General features: G+C 39.8%; 1 protein-coding gene across 6 annotated transcripts in view; it reads right to left on the reverse strand.

Annotated features, from left to right (window-relative positions):
- Window positions 1–19,762, reverse strand: part of GABRB2 (gamma-aminobutyric acid type A receptor subunit beta2) — a 144,914-nt gene extending 125,152 nt beyond the window's left edge. The window contains exons 1-5 of one of the 6 annotated variants that reach the window (XM_021549518.3): window positions 19,675–19,762; window positions 18,647–18,764; window positions 17,624–17,856; window positions 17,406–17,497; window positions 16,562–16,629 (exon numbers count right to left, since the gene is read on the reverse strand). In XM_021549518.3, the coding sequence (XP_021405193.1) occupies window positions 16,562–16,629; window positions 17,406–17,497; window positions 17,624–17,700 (237 nt within the window). In that variant the 5' untranslated portion in view covers window positions 17,701–17,856; window positions 18,647–18,764; window positions 19,675–19,762. Of the gene's footprint in view, window positions 1–16,561; window positions 16,630–17,405; window positions 17,498–17,623; window positions 17,857–18,646; window positions 19,074–19,365; window positions 19,428–19,504; window positions 19,550–19,674 lie in introns of those variants that run through there. The other 5 variants (XM_021549519.3, XM_021549517.3, XM_021549516.3 and 2 more) reach the window with 5 other exon arrangements.
- Between the last annotated feature and the right edge of the window lie 345 nt (window positions 19,763–20,107).

The raw sequence follows: 20,107 nt of genomic DNA on the forward strand, positions 1-20,107 counted from the left end.
TTTTTTTTTTTTTTTTCTTTTCTTGCACTGTTTTCATTCAGCAATAGAGGTTTGGAAGGTGCTAGGGAAAAATTCGAAACCAGCTGTTTAAAAAAAGGGGCTAACAGTACCTGAGGAAACTTAACCAACAATCATCTGTTGGTAGTATTTAGTACATAGTCATCTCTTCTGTGAACACTCAGAGCAACCTCTAACCAAGGTGCAACTGTCAGTACTTTTTAGTTAACAAAACTTGCATTACATTAGTGATTCCCTCTGTGCTACAAACAGCCAAGCACCAGAACAAAACTTCATCAGCAGCCATTTAATTGTAACAAGACTACTAATTTAATTTGCCTTTCAAACTCAAGGATTCAAAGCAGAAATATGGCTAAAGGAAACTCAGGTTCAGCTCCAATAACCCAAGGAATTTTATTTTTTTTACCGAATTGATCAGAACCCTGCAACAGTATTGTAAATGCAGGCGAACCCAATGGGAAGAATTCTTTACTATAACTATGCTAAAATACATTAATATACGATATAAAAGGAGGATACTAAAACTACATACTACTTTCTCTGACTCTAACTCTAACACAACTCGTGACCCTCTCTCAAGAGTCCAGCCCCAGGTGGGTTGGATTGGCCATCAGGCTCAAACAATCCTCACCAGAATCCAATCAGGCACTCACTCCAGGTAAACAATTCCCCAGACACATTCCACATAGAGAAAACAATTTCTATTTCTGCTCCTTGTTTTTCCTTTAATTTCTCTCTGTGCCCCTCTATGAAAAATCCTGAGAGGGAGAGAAATGTGCTTGCCACACAACAGTGTCCACATGATCCAATAGATGAGACACTAAAAATTGCCCTCAGATTATTTTATCAGCCCAGAGAAGTGCATGCTGTATTCCAGACATTTTTCCTTCTCTAGGCACACACTGACATTCCACTAAAGGAGCATTTATGAAGAAGCAAGAGGAAAAGGAATAGCATGAACAGCATGCAGTTGATAAAAATGAAAAGAAACTATCTACATGAAAAGATAGAAGGGTGCATTAGAAGGATCAAAAATGGAAAAGGCAGTATTTATCTGGAGCTGGTACTCAATAATATTTTAGAGTGATTACTTCTAAACATACAAATGTTCCAGCTCAATTACTACTGCATATATGTCACTAGTAAGTGATGACTTTTTAAATGCAGTCAATGCAGAAACTATTTCAAATCTTTTAAAATAACCAAGTCAATGTTTATGGATAAACACACATAAAGGTCTTATATCCTATCTGAAGACTGTTACAGCTCTCAAGTTGATATCTGAACAAAAATAAGTTTATCAAAAAAAAGGAGTATATGCATCCAAAACTAATTCCCCTCAGAGAAAGCTGCCGACAACAGATGCCTAAAGAAGAAGGCATTTCATAAGTCAAACCTCCTCTACTGTAGCATGATGAGGAAAGGTTTCCCATTATTACATGCACTAAAAGTACCTCCAGAAAAATACTTGGGTTAGAAAACACAACAAAAAAGAAAAACCACCAACAAAGTAATAAGCAAAAAAACAAACAAAAAAAAAAAGACACCAAACCCAAAAAAAACCCCAAAAAAGAAAACCAAAACACAAAACAGAAAAACCCCACACAAATTTTAAAAAACACCAAAAGGAAGAAAACGAAAACTTCCTCCCAATTCTTAACCGTGAATCTCCTGCTACTGACACACCTTAATTCAGAAAAGAAAGAATATAGATAAGATAGACCCAAAAATCAGAATAAAACATCACACAGAAATAAAGAACTGCAAAGTAAAAACAGCAACAGAGCACCAGCCAAGGAGGTAATCCTGAGGATTTTGTGTGTCACTGTCAGACAGAAGAATTCCTGGGAGAACTGCAGCCTACAGTTCTGGTTTGCAATGTAATGACAGCATAACCTTTCTCAGTAGAAGAGATGAATACTGAATAGTAACCTACAAAATTTAAGTGATAGTAACTAAAAGAATGCTACTTTTAAATGACTGCCCTCACAGGAATACCTTTCTCACTGTCTGAACAGTGAGAAAAGTTTGACTATGAATTAATCATTGCAAGTAGAAATACTGGTTATTTTATTTTGCCTGTGCCCAGTTAAAGGACTATTTTTATGAAAACAGTGATTTTGGAAAACTGATACTGCTTATATGCTAGAACAATTGGCTTAGATGAGTTCCACCTGTTCAGTTAAAACCTCCTCCTGTCTGCTACTGTGGTTCACCTTCAGATAAATGATTACCCTTTTCCTAAGAGACAATGCTTTAGACTAAAAAAAGGGGAAGTGAAAATCTCAGAGGATGGTGAATAATTACTGCTCTCTCAAAATTAGCTCTTAAAATAGTATTTTGAAAGTACTTCCACAGTTGGGTGCTATAAACAGAAGAGAAGCACAATCACTAGTATTACAAAACCTCTTTGATGTAGCTCATTAATAATCCTGTCTTTGCTTAAAAGGGTACTTCCTTATGAAATTATTTTCATTTTTGCCAAGTTTTGCTCACTTAAAAATAAGTGACTAATGTAATATTTTATTTTCTCTAGACATATTAATGCAGATGGCTTCAGGAACCAGACTGCTGTTGAGTTATATTTAGAAAACCTGAGGGCAAATAGCCCAACATGGCAATTTATTTTCTACTGGTGAAGACTTTGTTTGAGACACAAGCAATGTGGCAACTGTTCTTACCTTCATGATTATGATTATTACCTTCATAATCTATGTAAATTCCAGCTGTGAATTAGTAATCAATCATTTTAGAAGAAAAAGGGGCTGAACGATGGGAAAATTTTCTAAAGCCACTAAAAAAACATGTTTTAAGGTTTGCAACTGTGAAATTGAAGCCTTGTTGATAATGTAGCCATTTGTGCAAAATCCTGTGTCAGGAGTGTACAGAGGTAATAGAGGGAACAGAACCATTGTTCCATAGCACAAAAAAATATACAAGAAACATTTTGCAAGCCCAGGCACATAGGATGGTGAGCTCCACTATCTGAGAAAAATCAGCTCTCACATAACTTACAACTATTGGATGGGTAACAGTCATATTGCTAGAAGTCTAGCAAACAAGGTAATTCCATGACATAGGATTCAGTTCAGAAGGATGAAGAGGTCTTTCTGAAACCCATATGGTTTTTTCAGTTTTCATAATATGGTCAGATAATGATATGCAATCATTGTCATCCTATTGATAAAAGCTAAAAGACATTAGAGGTAATGTCCATTTGCAATTAAAGTAATCAAATAGCTTCATTCTCTCTCCCATTCTTTCTTTAAGTAGATGCACAGACAAACTGAAAGTAAACAAAAACCCAGTGCCCTCTCTCATCTTGCCCAGCTTTAGAAGGTCAACCAGTAATTTAGTACAAGAGGTTTGAAATGGGGGCACTTGAAACTGGGAAAAAACAAATTCCTGTAACATTGGTCTAACTCAAGAGAGAGATCCAATGCTCAAAATTACAATGCATCTAAGATTCAAGTTCTCAGTAGTACAGCTACACAAGCAGAGACAGAGGATAAAAATAAACTAACATACCCCAGTAAAATTATGTCTATAAAAATATATAACTCCAGCCAATTATGGACTTGCCTGTGTTCTAAGGTTTCTGAGAAGTAAGTGTTGTGTGGGGTTTTTTCCCCTCAATTTGTTGTTTTCTTTTGTTTGCTTTTATATAGAGAACAAAAAAAAAACCAAAACAAACAAAAAAAAAACACCAAAAAAAACCCAGGTGAGACAAAACTTGGCCTCTCTAGAAGAAGATGCTCCACAGTGGAAAGTTTGCAATCTGCACTATACTACCACTGGTTCTAGAAATGCTTTTCTCAGCAGTGAGCTTTAGAAAAAAGTTTATCATAAAATACTGCATTTAGTGACAGCCCCACAATGTTTCTCTTGCTTTTTGTAGAGGCTTTTAGACACATTTAAAAATTAATCTTTTGGGGAATCTTTCAGATAGCATGGGATTATTAGTTCCCACTTGAGACAAAAATTGTTGTTCATCTCCTTCAAGCAAGAGTTCTTTGTCATTTTTACAAAGGCATCATTACCACAGCTTGGTGGCTGCTACTACAAAATAAAAAGAAACTGCAGCTTTTCATAATTCATAGTTTGGAAGCTCTTATTAATACAAGAGGCAGTCTACAATACTATCAAGCAAAAGTCAAAAGCTGAAGTCAACTTTTACAAAAATTGAATTGTCTTAAGCAATTCTTCTACTGATAATATGTGATATAGTTATACAAATAATTTTTCTTCCACTGGTATTCATATATTACCAGTGATTCCATGTGCAACTGGATTATTTTGCTGCTCTTTAAGACATTTGTGACATTGGGCCAGCAAGACAAAGCTCTCACTCCCAAATCAACACCTTCCTCCTTTTTTCCCAGAAGAAACTGGTTGAAGTTTTACTGACCTCTCAAGAACTATTGTTTCACCTTGCAAACTGACTAATGGTGCAAATTAATTGACTACATGATGCAAATTGACTAATTTTGAAAATTTTTAGTTTTGGTGCAAATAAAATTATGCAGGAGTGCTTGCCTGCAGTGGTGTCAGTGACTTGTTCCTGTATTTGTAGGAAGTTCAAGTCATCATAAAAGCAATAAATAACAAAGGTTAAAACTTTCCATGCCAACCAGATTAAATGATAACTGCAATTTTTTTCCCCACAGAAAGACTGTTTTTCCAGCTTCCCACTTGTCCTTCAGTGTACCTGGACACTGTTTCATTCAGCACAGCTGATTATTTAAAACACCAGTTATACCTAGCTTTACAAATTGCTATACTCCTCTATATTCTAAATGTAATACTCTGCAGCAAGGTAAACTTTCTAAAAATAATACTAATCATATTTTTTAAAGTCTATGGAATCTGATGACTATAATCAAAACACTTCTTAAATTTGCAACTCAGGAATTGTGATTTTTAAATACATTAATTACTTCATATTTGCTACTCATGAGTCAGCTTTGATCTGCTAAAATAGCATGCAAAAGGCATTCTTTTCTGCATTATAAACAAAATACTTTTGTTAGTATTTAAAAATGACATTAAGATGACACAGCAAAGTAGTGTGGGTGAGAATGTGTGGGAAGCTGATCAGAAGCACAATGAACTTCTTGGATGCTCAGAGAACAGTGGATCCCTCCGGGGAAATTTGGAAAAAATATTCTGCATAGAAACAACTCTGCCTATATATCACATTTTATCTTTTTCTCCTAGGGTTCTTTATCACTTGGAATATTTGCTGGAAAACAAATTTTCTATCTTGATGGTTGTCTAATCTGCTACTTACAACTGCAGACATAATCCTGTTTATGACAATGCCATTGGTGACAACAGAAAACTCCCCCCACATCCACCTCCACTCTGCAGTCAGGATGATCCAAAGGACACAGCTCAGCAGAACACTAACCCCAAACATTTGCTTCTGTCTTCTGGTGTGTGTCCTCACAAAGGAGGACATGAGGGCAGAACACCCAGAACTCCCATTTCGGGTTGTCATCACTGCTGCAGCCAGAGCCATGATCAAGGGCAGTGCCAGGTACACCAAGGATGTGGTCAGACATTTGCACACTACAACTCCACTGGTTTTGTTTGTAAACATGCTTACACTGATGCTCAAACAAAGCATCATTTTACTCCATCAGCCAGAATGAAATGAGAGATCCAGGTGTGTGAATGACTGGGACCTCTTACACTCACATGCAAAGGGGAGAGGCAGACACAGGCACTGCAGAGCCAGGCCAAACTGGCAGAAATTAATGAACAACAAACAGGATGAACAAGATCAAGCAGTGGAGGAACAGATCAGCTATGACCAGGAAAGGTTTGCACTCTAGTTAAAGTACAATACAAAGAACACCATGACTGCATTTCAGCTTATATGTATTACTCAAGAAGAAAACACATATACATATCCTTTTTTACAAAAAGTTTAACTCAAGAGGTAATATAAGTTCCATAAAATACTTCTTTCAATGAAACAATTGAGATATGGAATAAAACAAGCTCTTTACATATCCAAAAGAAGCAATTTTTATTGAAATCTCATATTCTCAATCTTTACTAAATTATTTCTGCCTTCATCAATAAACAAAATTCTTATCCAGCCAGCATATTATTGGGACATAGGCATCTATCTACCCTAAACTCCTGTATGCTATATCAACAGTTCATGCACCTATGTGTTTGCAAAAAATCAATGCAATTAAAAATTTAATCTAAATTTCATTCTAGGCTTTAGACTTCGCATTACCATCTAGCTTACTGAAGATGATTTTATGATTTTAAAAAGTTAATTTTTATTCATTTTACTGAAAATGAAAAAACAATGCCAGAAACATTTTGATGTCAAGTGATGTCTCCCATTTAACAAGAGGCAAAGTTTGGCCCTGGAAGGAACCACATGAACATCCTAATGCTGCCTCAGAAATACATTTGGTTATAGCACAAACTCAAGACCAAGAGTAAAAAAAGTGTACTCTTCCTATGACTTGACTAACTGGGTTTTAAATATCCTTAAATCAAAACTGCCAGCAAGGTTTTATTTATGACTTTCCAGCCCATTAAAACCACCAGTAACATCTACTCACTTCAGAAGAGCACCTACTGCACAGCAACATTTTTGGAGACTATTACCCAGTCCCATTTACACTTAGTGGCTGAGGCATTATAAGAATCATCTTGCATTGCATTTCAAGTCACTCAAGTGCCCACAAATCTGTGAAACCCATGCAGAAATAGCCTCCGTGGAAAAATCAGCATCACATTTACACATTTTAAGACTTCAAAACAAGGCTCACGTGGGACCTGAGCTCACAAAAGCATTCTGCAAAGCCTATGCACAGAGGTGGGTACTGTAAACAGCAGATTTGAATGCAGCCAGTTAACTGGAATTATTATAGATTTCTCTCTAACTGGTCACTTGTGTCACATAATAGTAGATTAATGAAAACTGTATTTATTTCCAGGCCTTTACACTAACAGGAATTATTATAGTTAAAAGGTCCCCTGGAATTTCCATTACAAATCTATTTTTTGAGGATTTACATGTCAGCTATAATAATATATTTTTAGCTGAAACTCGATATGAAGGGTCTCAGCTATACATTATTCAGTAAATTTTCCCACACCTTTGAAAAGACTCCTTTCAGAATTAAGAAAAGAGAGCAATTTTACCTCATTTTCCTATTTATTGAGGTTGTTGAGTATTTTATTTTCAGCAAACTAAGGTAGCATTTACTACAAGATACAAAATTACATGGTTAATTTTATTATGGATGGACTTTCTACAACTATCTCACATTGCAAAACATCAGTGAAAAGAGCAACTGGACAGTAAAACAGATTGAACAGTCACATAAGTTTTAGGAATATTTCAGGCTGATTTAAAGGCTTCTTTGGTCTTTTCTGGACCTACATGATTAGAGAAGCAATGATGGAATTGGTAGAAAAATGCTCCTTTTCGTGTGTAAAAATATGCATATTTGTTTAATCCTATTTCTTTCTTCCCTGCATATTATCTAAAAGAATAAATCATTTCCTAATAAGGAATAATGAAACAGTAACACTGCTAAATTATTTCACTTCTGAATTCAATCTACTGGACCTTCAAACTATTTTCCTTCCATTTAAATTTTATGCCTTCTTTGGTGCATATCTCATCAAACATGGATTAACACTTATTCTGACACACCTGAAAGAGCCAGCAGAGTCTATTGGGTCACCAGTCCTTTGGAGAGGAAAAAAAATCCCTCAATGCTGTATAAATTATTTGGAGCTGCATGGTCTATTAACTCAAAAATACACTTATAAAAGAAACAAATAAGGATTAGACAGTGGACCATAACAATTTCTGGACTGTTGGGTGATAACTGTTATGCAAATGACATCACATTCACCCTTACCGACCAAAAGGAATTAACAGTATTTCACTACTTTTGCAGTAGTTGCAGTAATGTGACTCCTTTCTTAAACAATATTCATTTTTAAAGGTCTACACAGAAAATTGAAAAAGTCTGAACACTCATTTTACTCAGCTAAGAAGAAAGAATCTCTTCCAATTATTAAAAAACAATTCAAACTTCCATGGAAAAAAAATTAAATCAATTTGCAATAGAAATTAGGATCAGATTTTCCAAAGGTTTCTGCATCCACGGTAGCAAATGATTTTTTAAAAGGCTTCAGTATGTTTTCCAGTACTTAATTATTACATTTTAATATCTGGTTCTCACTGGGAAATAGATGCCTTCAGTTCATTGAAAGCAGTAGGAAATTCTGGCTACTTCATAGCCATATGTAATGCAAGAAGAACGAGAAAGACTTCTGAAATCTAAACCACAAGTCACCATTCTGAGACATCTCAAATATATGAATATTCACATGCATTTCTGGAAGACCTTTTCATCTCAGTTGTGCTTAGCATGACCTTTACTCAACTCTACACCTAATAACAACCTCTCTCCAAGGGTTGTATCTAAAAATAAACAACACTTGGAGCATTTTGCACATTAGGGCCTTTTGCCCAAACCAATTGTTCAAGGAAATTGTGGTGACTAATCCCTGAAAAATATTACAGCCACAAGTTTCTGCCATTTGATGATTTAGCTTTCCCAGTTCACAAAGATCTGTACTGCACATCTGCTCAGGAAGAGTAAGCAGGCTGTGGTTCCTATTGAAACCCATTCAGACAGGTTAACAATATTTAAATCTCATGCAAATATAGACAAAACCAGCAGGTTTAGGTAATGTCTAATGCCACAGAAAGTCATGGCTACTCTGGTTCAAAACCATTTTCAGTGACAGAGAAGGGAAGGGATGTGTTGTCAGCCTTTCATGGGTTAATTAAGGACATGCAAGGCCTGTTTTTCTGGCCCCCTGACATCTGAACTCTCCCAAGCACCAGGGGCTAACAATCCATCTAGAGTGGAGTTCCCTACAGCCAGGCTGCCCTGCAGCAAGGGGTGCAAAACATGGCCATGGAGACAGTCAGGAGCAGTAATAAGGACACCCAGTTGTGAAGGAAAATTCTGGGGTTTAATCCACTGTTGCAGAGTTGTTTGGTTAATAGAAATTCCTCTTCATTAAAGAAGAAAAGAAGGGATTTTCCACTTCAAATAGCTGAATTTTTTGAGTAAGGCTTTCATTAGGGTAATTTAATATACTGCTCCTGTACAAGGTTATGCTTTCTATAGTTTTTTTCTACTTCAAAATTTATAAAGTTGAGATTGTCTTTCAGCACAATCACAAAGAATCAGTGGTTTGTACATAGGAAATATCAGTGGAAAGACTCAGAAGTGATGTATTTACTATAACAGCACACACTTGAGTTGCAAAATGCATCTCTCAGAATGGTTGCTTTTCTCTGCACACACTTAAAATCTTATTACTTGGAAACTAACAAATGAATCTGTCTGTCAGTATTTACAGAATAAAAATTAGTTTGCCTTAGCTCTGATGGAGATATGCATAAAAAAGCTCAGGATAGACAGAAATAGCCCAGTCCCCCTGTTCTTTCAAGTCTGGGGACAAGGGAAGCGCTCACACTCTCAATGCTTTATCTGGCCTGTATAAACTACATTGAAGATAATCTACATATTTTGTATTCAGTTGCATATATGTCGATTTCCTGAATATGAAGTGTTTTCTTATTTAGAACAGAACTTCTACTTTTCATTGGGAATTAATTACACCCTTATTTGAAAAACTCACACAAAAATGTCACATGCAGTTGGTGTGATTCCAAGTCTTGGGAGGATCTTCGCATTGTTCAACTAATTTGAAAATACTTAGCCAGGAAATTTGCATTCAAAGATTTTTGTAGGGAAAAGCTGTGAAGTGAGAGCACTGCTACTTCCCTGGTCTTCAGTCAGGCAAGACTGAAACTGTAAATATGCCCTGTGTCACTGCTCTGCCAGGGCTTGTGCTGTCCTGGCTGTTATCCATCCACTGTGCACAGCATCTCTGTCAAGAAATGGGAGCAGGGTGGGACTCCCCATAGGGTAATTACAGTAGAGCACAAAGGCTGATTCTGTCCTGGTTTTCTTTTGTAAACCCACAACTGACATCATTTGTTAATGCCTACAATTCATACGTAATTATACACAGGTACAGACAGATTGCACTCACTCATAGGAGCAAATTTTTCAGTTTTAATAACTCCAGAAATGTGACTATTTTTGAAGTTATCACTTCCAAAGAAAATCAAGTCTTCCATGTCTTAAAAGGGGACTTACAAAAATGAGCTTGTGGATGAGCATCATCCTTTGAGATGAGGGGACTGAACCTTGCTTACTTAATTCTTACAAGCACTAGCAGAGAACAACAGCTTTAACCACTGGAAGTCTACAAGGAATCTGGATTACTTCTGGAAAAAAATATTACTATACAAGACTGTACTTCAACATGATTGAATACTAAAGGTTCTATTATAAACCTTGCAGAGGCTTGTATGATGTATGAGGATAAAAAAGGGAGGGAGGAATAATAAGGATTTATTTATGATGCACTGACAGACTTTGGAGTCACTAAGGAGCACAAATACAACCATTGGAACAGCTTAAACTTGTAGCAAGTTGGTAGAGTACAACATAAAAATCTTTTATTCTACTACACAGCTCATCTATAAAGATTTTATGTGATTTTCAATAGAGGAGTTATGAAATAAAGCAGCCTATAGCAGGAGCTAACAAGTGCACTTCATGTTCATTCCCACGCATTAGCACCAAGACACTGCCCATAAAACACATTAAAGATAAATTTATCCTTTCTTTTGTGGCAAGAGCCAAAACACTTCAATATTTATAGATCAAAGATTTCTTAAAGGAAAAAACCAAAAAAAACCAAAAACAAACAAACAAAAAAAACCCCGGAAGACCATAATTATTAATTCAGTATTACAAATCACCTCCAAGGCAATATTTTTAAATTACTAACAAACACTCCCTCGTCTGCAGAAGGGAGTGATCACTTTGAAAAATCACCACCACCAACCAAACAATAAGATTTTTCTACTGATTAACATCTTGCAACACTATAGCACCCTGGAAGTGCAATCCAATCAACAAACCATTTATACTGACCTCAAAGAAAAATGAGAGCTACATCACCCTTCTAGAGATGTATAACATAGTTCACAAGAAATAAGTTATTATGTATATTTATATATGTGTATCTATCTTGTAAAAGTAGTTACTAATTCACTATATCCTGCATATATGTTCTAGATGAATCTTTTAATGTTGTGGCTACATATACTCTAGCAAAACCAGCATGAAAACTTCAATCCACAGGTGGAATATCAATAGGAAGACTCGTTTTGGTCCTCAAGAATAAATATTTTATTTTGATATTAGAGCTCTTATTATTTTCACATATCTTTAAGCTAAGAAAGCAAAATGCCTGAATTAGAGCCATGTAATAACAAAAAATGGAAATCCATACTAATGTAATTTAGTTCAGTTCAAAAATGTCCTGTGATGTTTAACTAAGGAAAAGGTGAAACAAGGTTTTCAGTAAAAAGAAGTTCTCACTTCTAAGATATACATCTCCTGCTCTGCATTCACAGAAGTCTCTGTAGACACATTTCACTATGACTCAGTAATGCATAAGCACAATAATTTGACAAGAGCCAAATTCAAACTGTCTGCTGAGAAATGCAGTTTTATGTGAAGAAACATATGCACTTATGACACAGAGAAACTAATAAAACCAACTAATAAAACCAACTGTCTCTGGTATTTAGCAAAGCAGCACCTTCTCAATATTCCAATATTTCATTTTCAATGCATTTTCAGCCCTGTTCTCTTCTTTTTCCTCTCTATAGAATATGATTAGCAACATAAACAACTAGGAAGGATTAAAAAAAGATATTGCTGAAAGAAACCATTTTCATTACTATTTTCCTCATCTCTTTCTACATCAGTGTATATAGAACAATTTTTCCTCTTCTCGTTTTTCTCTATCAAGACTTTTCCATGAGGTTTTGGGGTTTGGAACAGCTCCACCCTATTTTCTTACCACTTAATCCCCATTTGTTTTTATATCACAAGCTATCTATTCCCTTTACACACATAAAGATAATTGCTGCTACTTGAAAGACAGCAACACAGCTTCTGTTGTTTTCATTATCTAAACCTATTTCATAATATAAACCCTGAGCTTTGTTAATGTCCCCTACTGATAATACCTCAAGAAAAAGGAGAGATTTTAAGTAAAGCAGTAGTGGTCTTCCATTAGAGCAACTCAAAATCAGAGGTCTACCAACAAATTACTGCTAGATCTGAAAATTTCTGAGACTATTTTTATCTGTGAGTATTATACTTATTGTTTTGTGCAACTTTGGTATAACTCAAATCCAGAAGTGAAAAATAATATTAGAAAAAATAAAAAGCTTTTTTTTTTTTTTAAGAGCTTTGAAGCTATTAGGCTCTGCTATGTAAAACTTGGCACACACTAAGAAATAAACCTTTCCCTGATAGATGGTAACAGCTCCTTTGTTTCTCCAGCTCCCTCTTGATGGAAGGATTATGCTCTCAATCAACGGTAATGGCCCCACTAAGACAAAGCAATATATCATCTCTAACTCCACACACACTACTGACTCCCTGTGCCAAATCCTGCACACTAGGCAAGCAAACACAGGGAATTAAATAAACACTTCAGATTCCTCTCTGCAGACCCCAATGACCCACAGTGGGAACAGTTATATTTAATTATATCTAGACAAAAAAAAACAGACAACAGTGATGGTGGACCATACAGCCACCCCAGGACAACCCAACCTCAGCAAGCATATAGTTCCTGAGTAAAATCTGTAGCTACAGAATATTTCTCTCTCTTTTCAAGACATTCTGTACCAGAATCCCAGAATAGCCACAGACCAAGGGGGAAAAAAAGGAAGGAAATGTTGACCTATTTAATAGGGAATAAGCCAAGACATTGAAAACTAACACATGACCATTATCCACAGAAATCCTCATGTCTTATCTAGATAGATCAAATGCACAACATGTTATGCAGAATCTTCAGGGGTGGCCAGGGAAGAAAATTTATTTTTGTACTTCTTAATGAACCTATAACAATTTTTACAAAGAGTTTATGAGGTAATAGTTGGGAGAAGAAGGGAGAAAATTAGAATGGAGAATTATATTCATTGCTACATTTTCAAGGTGTCTATTCCAAAAATTAACTGAGAGGAAAATGTGGAAATGTGAACATTGCATTAGACTCACTGCACCATAGCTAATCTTACATAACATCAAATTCATTAGCCCAGGAAAACCATTTAAGTAGCCTTCGCAGGCCTCCATCTTTGTTCTGCATTGTCACCTGAATAAGAGAATCCCTAAGGAAATCTATAATATAACTACAATAAAGGATACACTCATTGCAGAACCTGGTGGTGAGTGGAATTAGCCATAATCATTCCTGTATCACATAAAATACATGCTGTATATTTCTTTTTTGCAGAATACAAAGAAATTACTCCAAATAGTCATGATATTTGTTGATAGCCACAAACATTTGAAGTTCTCACTTTTCTCATGTGCATTCAGTGCATTCCCCAGAGCTGGAACAAATTATGTTCAGAAATACCAGTACTTTGAAACCATTTCTGTAAACTCAGACAAGTGCAAGTTCAAGTTTCTGACTACCTAAGGTAAACATTTTACAGTTTCAGCTCTGTTGCATAAAAGAAATAATAAGGGACTCTGAGTTCTTTGAACATCCTTAACATACTTTTACTTTCTATAAGAGCAAGTCTAAATTATCCTGTTCAAGAGGATGATTCATTATGTTCATTCATAATCCATGTTCATGATTTACTTCATGACACTGGAGTGACATAAACATTCTCCCTACAGGGTGGCACAAGTTTATATGGTAGCTGCAATATATCAAGACTGAGAAAGAAATGTCATTTTAAAATAAATAAACATTACAATTAGTAGAAATTATCTCAAGCTTAATCACTATTATTATTTAGCCTTTCTCCCAAGGCAGAAGTTTAATCCCAATAATGTTAGTACATGAGTCCAGGCAATGATCTGCCTTTATCTAAAGACACTGGAGTTTGCTATGACTACAAACAAAGCTACAGCAAAGCCATGCTTAATAAAAAACAGGTCCATAAATCCAAAAGGTTCTTTCTGTGTCTCTTGTTATCTCAGAAGGCTTTGCACCAGCTGGAATTCCATGGTATTCCTCCTGGTTTCTACTCCAAATTCTGGTGAATTTGTAAGCAAAAAAGCCAAGGCCTTGCATTCTAAGTATTTTGTTGTTTCCTTGTATGTCTCTCTCCTAATTCATTTCAGGTTATATTCAGGGTATATTAGGACTTGCTATGTTATACAGAACATTAAAATCAAGTAAAGTCAAGTGTTGCATTTTGCAATTAAGTAGATTATAATTTTGGTTTGGTGTCTCTTTTGAAACTGTAAGTGAAAAAAAAATTATGTAACATGATTTCCTGGGTTTAAGAAATAGGTGGCTTCTTAGAGTAAAATAAGCCCAGAGCTTAAATGCTTTAGGCAAATTAGTAGGACAAAATTGTATATACAGTCCCTCCTCTGAGTTCTGCAGATAGTCTGAAAAGACTTTTTTTTTCAGGAAGGTCAAACATTTCATTATAGAAACACAATAAACTGACTACAGAATACTAAAAATAATACTGCCTTATATAGTTAGGCTGTGAGTATCAGATCACAGTATTCTGATATGCTATCACCTTTAATTGGAAGCCAAATGTCTAGAAACCATTTAAAGAAACAAAAAAAAAAGATTCAGAAGATTTTTTTACCATTTTTTCACATGAACTTTCCAGTTCTGAAGGGATGGGAGGATACAACACTGACCTGCTAAATTGCAGCTCCAACAAAGAACCCTCATCCTTCCCTCACTGCTCAGGGCTGGCTAAGAAATAACTCTATGTCCCCTTTCCTCCTACCCACAGTTCTCTTAATGAAAAACAAGTGGTTTAAAATACAATGTACTTTTCTTCCTCTGTACTTAAAGCTCCTGGAGGTAGAACACTAAATAACAAGTTTAGTGAGACAAGTTTGGAAGCCTCTTTTAGCCACTTAGAATTTCTATTTTCCAGAAGTAATGTTTCAGAAGGTGAAATTATTCAGGTTTCCTGAGATCTTGAAAAAGACCAGCATCAAGTTCTCTGTCACCAACACCTCCCTGTCTCACAGTAAAATCACCTGTAATGTCATCTTCAAATTAGGCCAAGGGCTTTATTTTACATTATGAAAAAACTCCTGTACATGACACAAGTCATTCAGTTTGAGAACAAGTGTTTGCCAATTCATCCAGTGCAACATCTCTGAGAACCCAAGCATGACACTGAGGAATTAAATATTTTAGCAGTACAATAATATTAAAATAACTGATAACTTTCCAAGTGTGTTTTCAAATGCATGGTTAACAGCTACAGCAATAGGCTTAAAATTATATTTGTATTTAGAAGGATGCTTACTTGAAACCTCTTCAAGAATAATGGAAAGTTTGCTTCGAGCAACAAGCTTCCATTCGCAAATACTTGACAAAATCACTTTTTTTTTTTGCATTGCTTTTGTATCATGTGCTACTATGTTTTATTGTCTTTTGTTGTTCTTTATGACCCCTTATGAGTGTTAGGCCAAATTCCATGTGCTTAGCCAATTAACACACAAATTATGATAAAAACTTCAAAACATGGCCCCAAACATTTCCAAATAATAAAACTAAATGTTAGTAAAGTTTCATCTAAGTCAAGAACAGCTTTTTCTAAAGTATGAATCAGACTTGTCCAATTTTCTCCACACCTCATTAGTCTCCCAGGGGATGTAAGTGAAACACAGAAAGAAACACATCAAATTACTACGTTCTGATCAAGTTCAGTATTTGAGCACAGCCAGTTGCAAGCACTTAGGCAAGAGAGACAAACAGCTTGGAAAAATTAAACTTCTAAAAGCATTGACTCTTTCATCACCATCCAAAACAATGTCAGGCTAGGAAAAAAAAAAAAAAAGGTAAATTTTGAACACACGCAGAAGCCAAAACCTCTTTTTTTGTGTGTTTGATGGGAAGTGCAGGGCTCGGAGGCACCGGCAGTCGCTGATGTTTCCCGCGGGACGGGGCCGCGCTCCGCTCCCGGCGCGGCGGCGGCGCTGCGCGCGCGCGGCCGGCAGGGGGCGCCGTTGCTCGCGGGAAGGCGCTGAGGGCGGGCGCGCCCCCGGGGCTGCCGCAGGCGCGGCCCCGCGCGGCCCCGGCTGCGCTCCGCTCCGCTCCCCGCTCCGCTCCGCTCCGAGCCGCCGGTCCCCTCCCCGCTCCGCTCCGAGCCGCCGGTCCCCTCCGAGCCGCCGCCGCCAACGGGGGAAGGCCTCCCCCCACCCCCCCGCCGACCCCCGAGCAGCCGCCGTGCCCCGCCCCGGCGCCTCCCCGGGGCAGGAGCCGCGCCGGGTCCCCGCACGCCCGCGGGCACCGCTCCGCCTTGGCAGGGGCGGGGGAAGCGGCGGCCACCCCCTCGGAGAGCAAGCAGCCCCCAACCCTAAGTACTCACCATATTGACTTCCGAGACCATATCTATACTGGCAATGTCTATGTTCATGCCAACAGCCACTGGGGGACCTGCAAACCAACAAGATGGTCCGCAATGTGATCTCGAAGAACTTAACTCGTTCTTACCAGAGTTAGCAGGGCGAACACAGCGCGCACATGAAACGACGTTTAAGCACAACCAGAAAGTCAGGAGGGAAGGCACGAAGTGCTCCCCCACATCTTCCCCCTCCCCAGCCGGTCCCAGCGCTGCCCGGGCCGCGGCGGTGCTTTATGTAACAGCGCGCACGTGCGGCGCCGCTCCGCGCCGCTCCGCGCCCCGCTCCGCGGGCACCGAGCCCCCGGGAGCGATGGGGGGACAGGGCCACCCACAGAGAACGCGTCCCAAATAAACCAACTAGCTGGAAGTAGGAGCACGCAGGGGGTTAAATGACATTTTCGTACCAGTTAACGGCACATCTTGTACTCGAAAATAGTAACTGTGATCACAGGCACATTAGGTTGAAAGGAGCGAACGCTGGGTGAACTTAAGAGAGATTTGCATCTCGATAAGACCAGTTAAACAAGGGTTTAATTACAGGTTAATAAAGTATCTTCTCACACACACTCACAATGAAGGACCGATTACGAATATCCAAGTAATTTAAGTGATCCCATTAAGAGCATCCTTTGCTAAGAAAATTGAGAAACAATGGTCTTAACTTCGGATCAGCTACAGGAAATGGCAACACACACACCCCACACACCCCCCAAAGCAACAGCACCCACAAGACGTTTGAAACCGCCCCCATACACAACGCACCCAGCCCGGATATGCAACCTCTTTTATGCAAAAGCAGACAAATTACCTCCAAAATCTGGCCTCAAGCGAATATCATAGCCCTTCAGCAGTCTATCCACGGTCTCTTTCACCAGTGACATATTGCTAGGGTCATTGACACTAAAGAAAAAAGAAAGAATAATACTGTATTATTTCTGATTTCTCAGCCCCCAGCTGTACATTTCTCTCAGCAGTAGCATGCACTGCAATTCAAAGTAAAGGAAAAGAGATACCTTGATCACTTACCTCTGTGCACACACCGCAGCTATTATTAAAGGGAATGACCAAATCCCAAAGTAACCCTTTTTCCGGACTCTCAGCATCCCTTTAGCTTTTGATATGATTTAGGGTTTCAGTGAGGAGAAGAAGAGATCCAACTTATTCTGGCCAGTGCAGTAATTCTAATGTGAAGCGCATGCGCACGGCGTACCACAACATCAAAAGGAGCAGTGGTTGCTGCTGGAGATGGAGCAAATTTCCTTGGAAAAAAAAAAAAAATTAAAGGGGAAGAAGGAAATGCATTATTTAAAAAAGAAAAAAAAAAAGAGAAAGTAATCCACAGGAGGATCCAGTATATTTTTGTTGTCCTTTTTGTTATTATAGAATATAAATCACAGCAAGAAGAGAAGTTTTAGGAGTTGCAGGGTACAGCGGCTTTGCAACCTAGTTTAAGCGTTGGGGGGGGCTGGACGGACTCGGATTAGGCACAGGGAGAATAGTTAAAAAGGAGAATGCACTGCGTACGTATGGGGGCAGGTGGGGGGAGAGAGGGGGCAGCTTAACTTTTTAGTCCCTGGAAAGAAGCGCCTGAAGCGAGGAGAGGTGCGGGCAAAAGAGCCGGCGCTGGCAACGGGGGCGGGCGGTGGGGGAGGAGGGAGATGAGCGCCTACAATATTTCTCACGGAGGAAAAAAAAAAATGATGACGAATAGTTTCTTGTAAGAAGGGATTAGGCTGCTTCTTTCCGTACTGTGATGCCAGGCGCTATTCCCGGAGCAGAGGCGCTGGGAACTGAGGGGGTCGCCGTGGGGGCTGCGACCGCCGGCTGCCGCTGGCCGCTGCCCGAGGGGCGGCATGGGCCCCGCGACCCCGCTGCCCCCGGCGCCGCTTCCCGACATCGACCGATGTTTAACCCGGGGCTGCCAGTTCTGCAGGTACAACGAAACCTGGCCACGGAGCTGGGGGAGGGGGGCCAAGGGGAAGACAAACAGCACCCTGAAAGGCTTTCAGTGACCATCCAGACCCCATGTAGATGCATAAGCCCACTTACCTCAGCGGGTAAAACACCCAGGCTCTTCAAATGCAGCGTGTGATCCAATTAATGCCTCGGGAGAAGCCGGAGACGAGCGGAAAGCTGATCTGGGGATGCTTTGAGTGACATTTAAATCCTGAGCAGAAAACGAGATAGAAAGGAGAAAGAGAGAAGGGAAAAAAACAAAACCATGAAAAACAACAAACACCGGAGTTAAATTATTCCTCTCAAATCTGCTTTGTGCCCGTCGCTCCTTTTACACCACCTCCTCCTCCTCCTCACGCACATAGCCGCTCGGCCCCGCGGATCTGTGCTGCTTCACCGAGCGGATCTGGGCGTGCACACGTCCTCGGTCGGCCCGGGCGGTGCGGGAAAGGGATTGGGAACACTTTGGGCGTCAATTAACAAAAGAAATATTTAACTCGCTGCAGGAGAGTGAAGGAGCGAAAAAAAAAAAAAAAAAAAGGAGGAAAAGGAAAGGAAAAAAAAAAAAAAAAGAAAAGACGGCGGGTGGTGGGGGAGGGACAAGGGTGAAGGTGTTGCACAGACAGGCGGGCTGGAGAGCCGCTCGCTCCCCGGCACGGCGCGGTCCCCGGCGCGGGGCTGAGGCGCTCCGGAGCTCCTGCCCTGCCCTACCCCGCCGCCCCCGACCGGCCACAGCCTCCTGCTCCCCGGGAAAGCCGCGATTCGCCTCACACGGCCGGGCCGGGCCCGCCCCAGCCCACATCCAGGCGCACCCTGGCCCGGGAGCAGGAGAGTCAGGAGGAGAGCGGGGCCGGGGGGATGCTCGGAGAGAAGAGGCGGCGGCGGCTCCCCGGGAAGGGGAGGAAGGGCTGAGGTGGGGGCGGACGGCGAGGCGGTGGGATGAAGTCTCACCTAGGGAAGCAGCGGGGTGGAGGGCGGGGAGCTGCCCCCGAGAGACGGCAGAGCTGCTAGGGGAAAAAAAAAAAAAAAAAAAAAAACCAAACCAAAAAAACCCATCCAGACCGTGAAGCAGCCGTCAGCCCCGAAATGCAGGCAGCCATTTAATACAGAGCGGCAGCTACCTTGGCCGGAGCGCTCGGGGGGAGCGGGGAAGCCCCGCGCCGAGTCCGCAGCATCCACCTGCCGCGGGAGGGAGCGGGGCCGGCGCGGGGCCGCCCGTGCTGCCCGCGGCCAGCCCGGCTCCAAACCGCGCCCGCTCCGCCCGCACTGCCTCCAGCCGCCTCCCTTCAGCTCAAGTAAGTAGCTGCTCGGATTTTCCTCCCAGAAAAAAAAAAAACAGCCATCCTTTGGGGGGCTGGGGTCAATTCGTCAAGGCATTGTCACTGCCTTTTCCCATTTGTAAGAATTGGAAATGCACAGAGCGAGAAAACACACTTTTCCTGCTGAAACAGACAAGACTGTGTGGGTGATAAATTTCTCATGTATGTATTCAATAGAAAAAAAAACCCAAACAACTAAGTTAAAGAACGTTTAAGCGTTTTTAAAATCAGAACG

This window comes from Lonchura striata, chromosome 15 (assembly GCF_046129695.1).
Source record: "Lonchura striata isolate bLonStr1 chromosome 15, bLonStr1.mat, whole genome shotgun sequence".
In the NCBI taxonomy this organism is placed as follows: domain Eukaryota; kingdom Metazoa; phylum Chordata; class Aves; order Passeriformes; family Estrildidae; genus Lonchura; species Lonchura striata.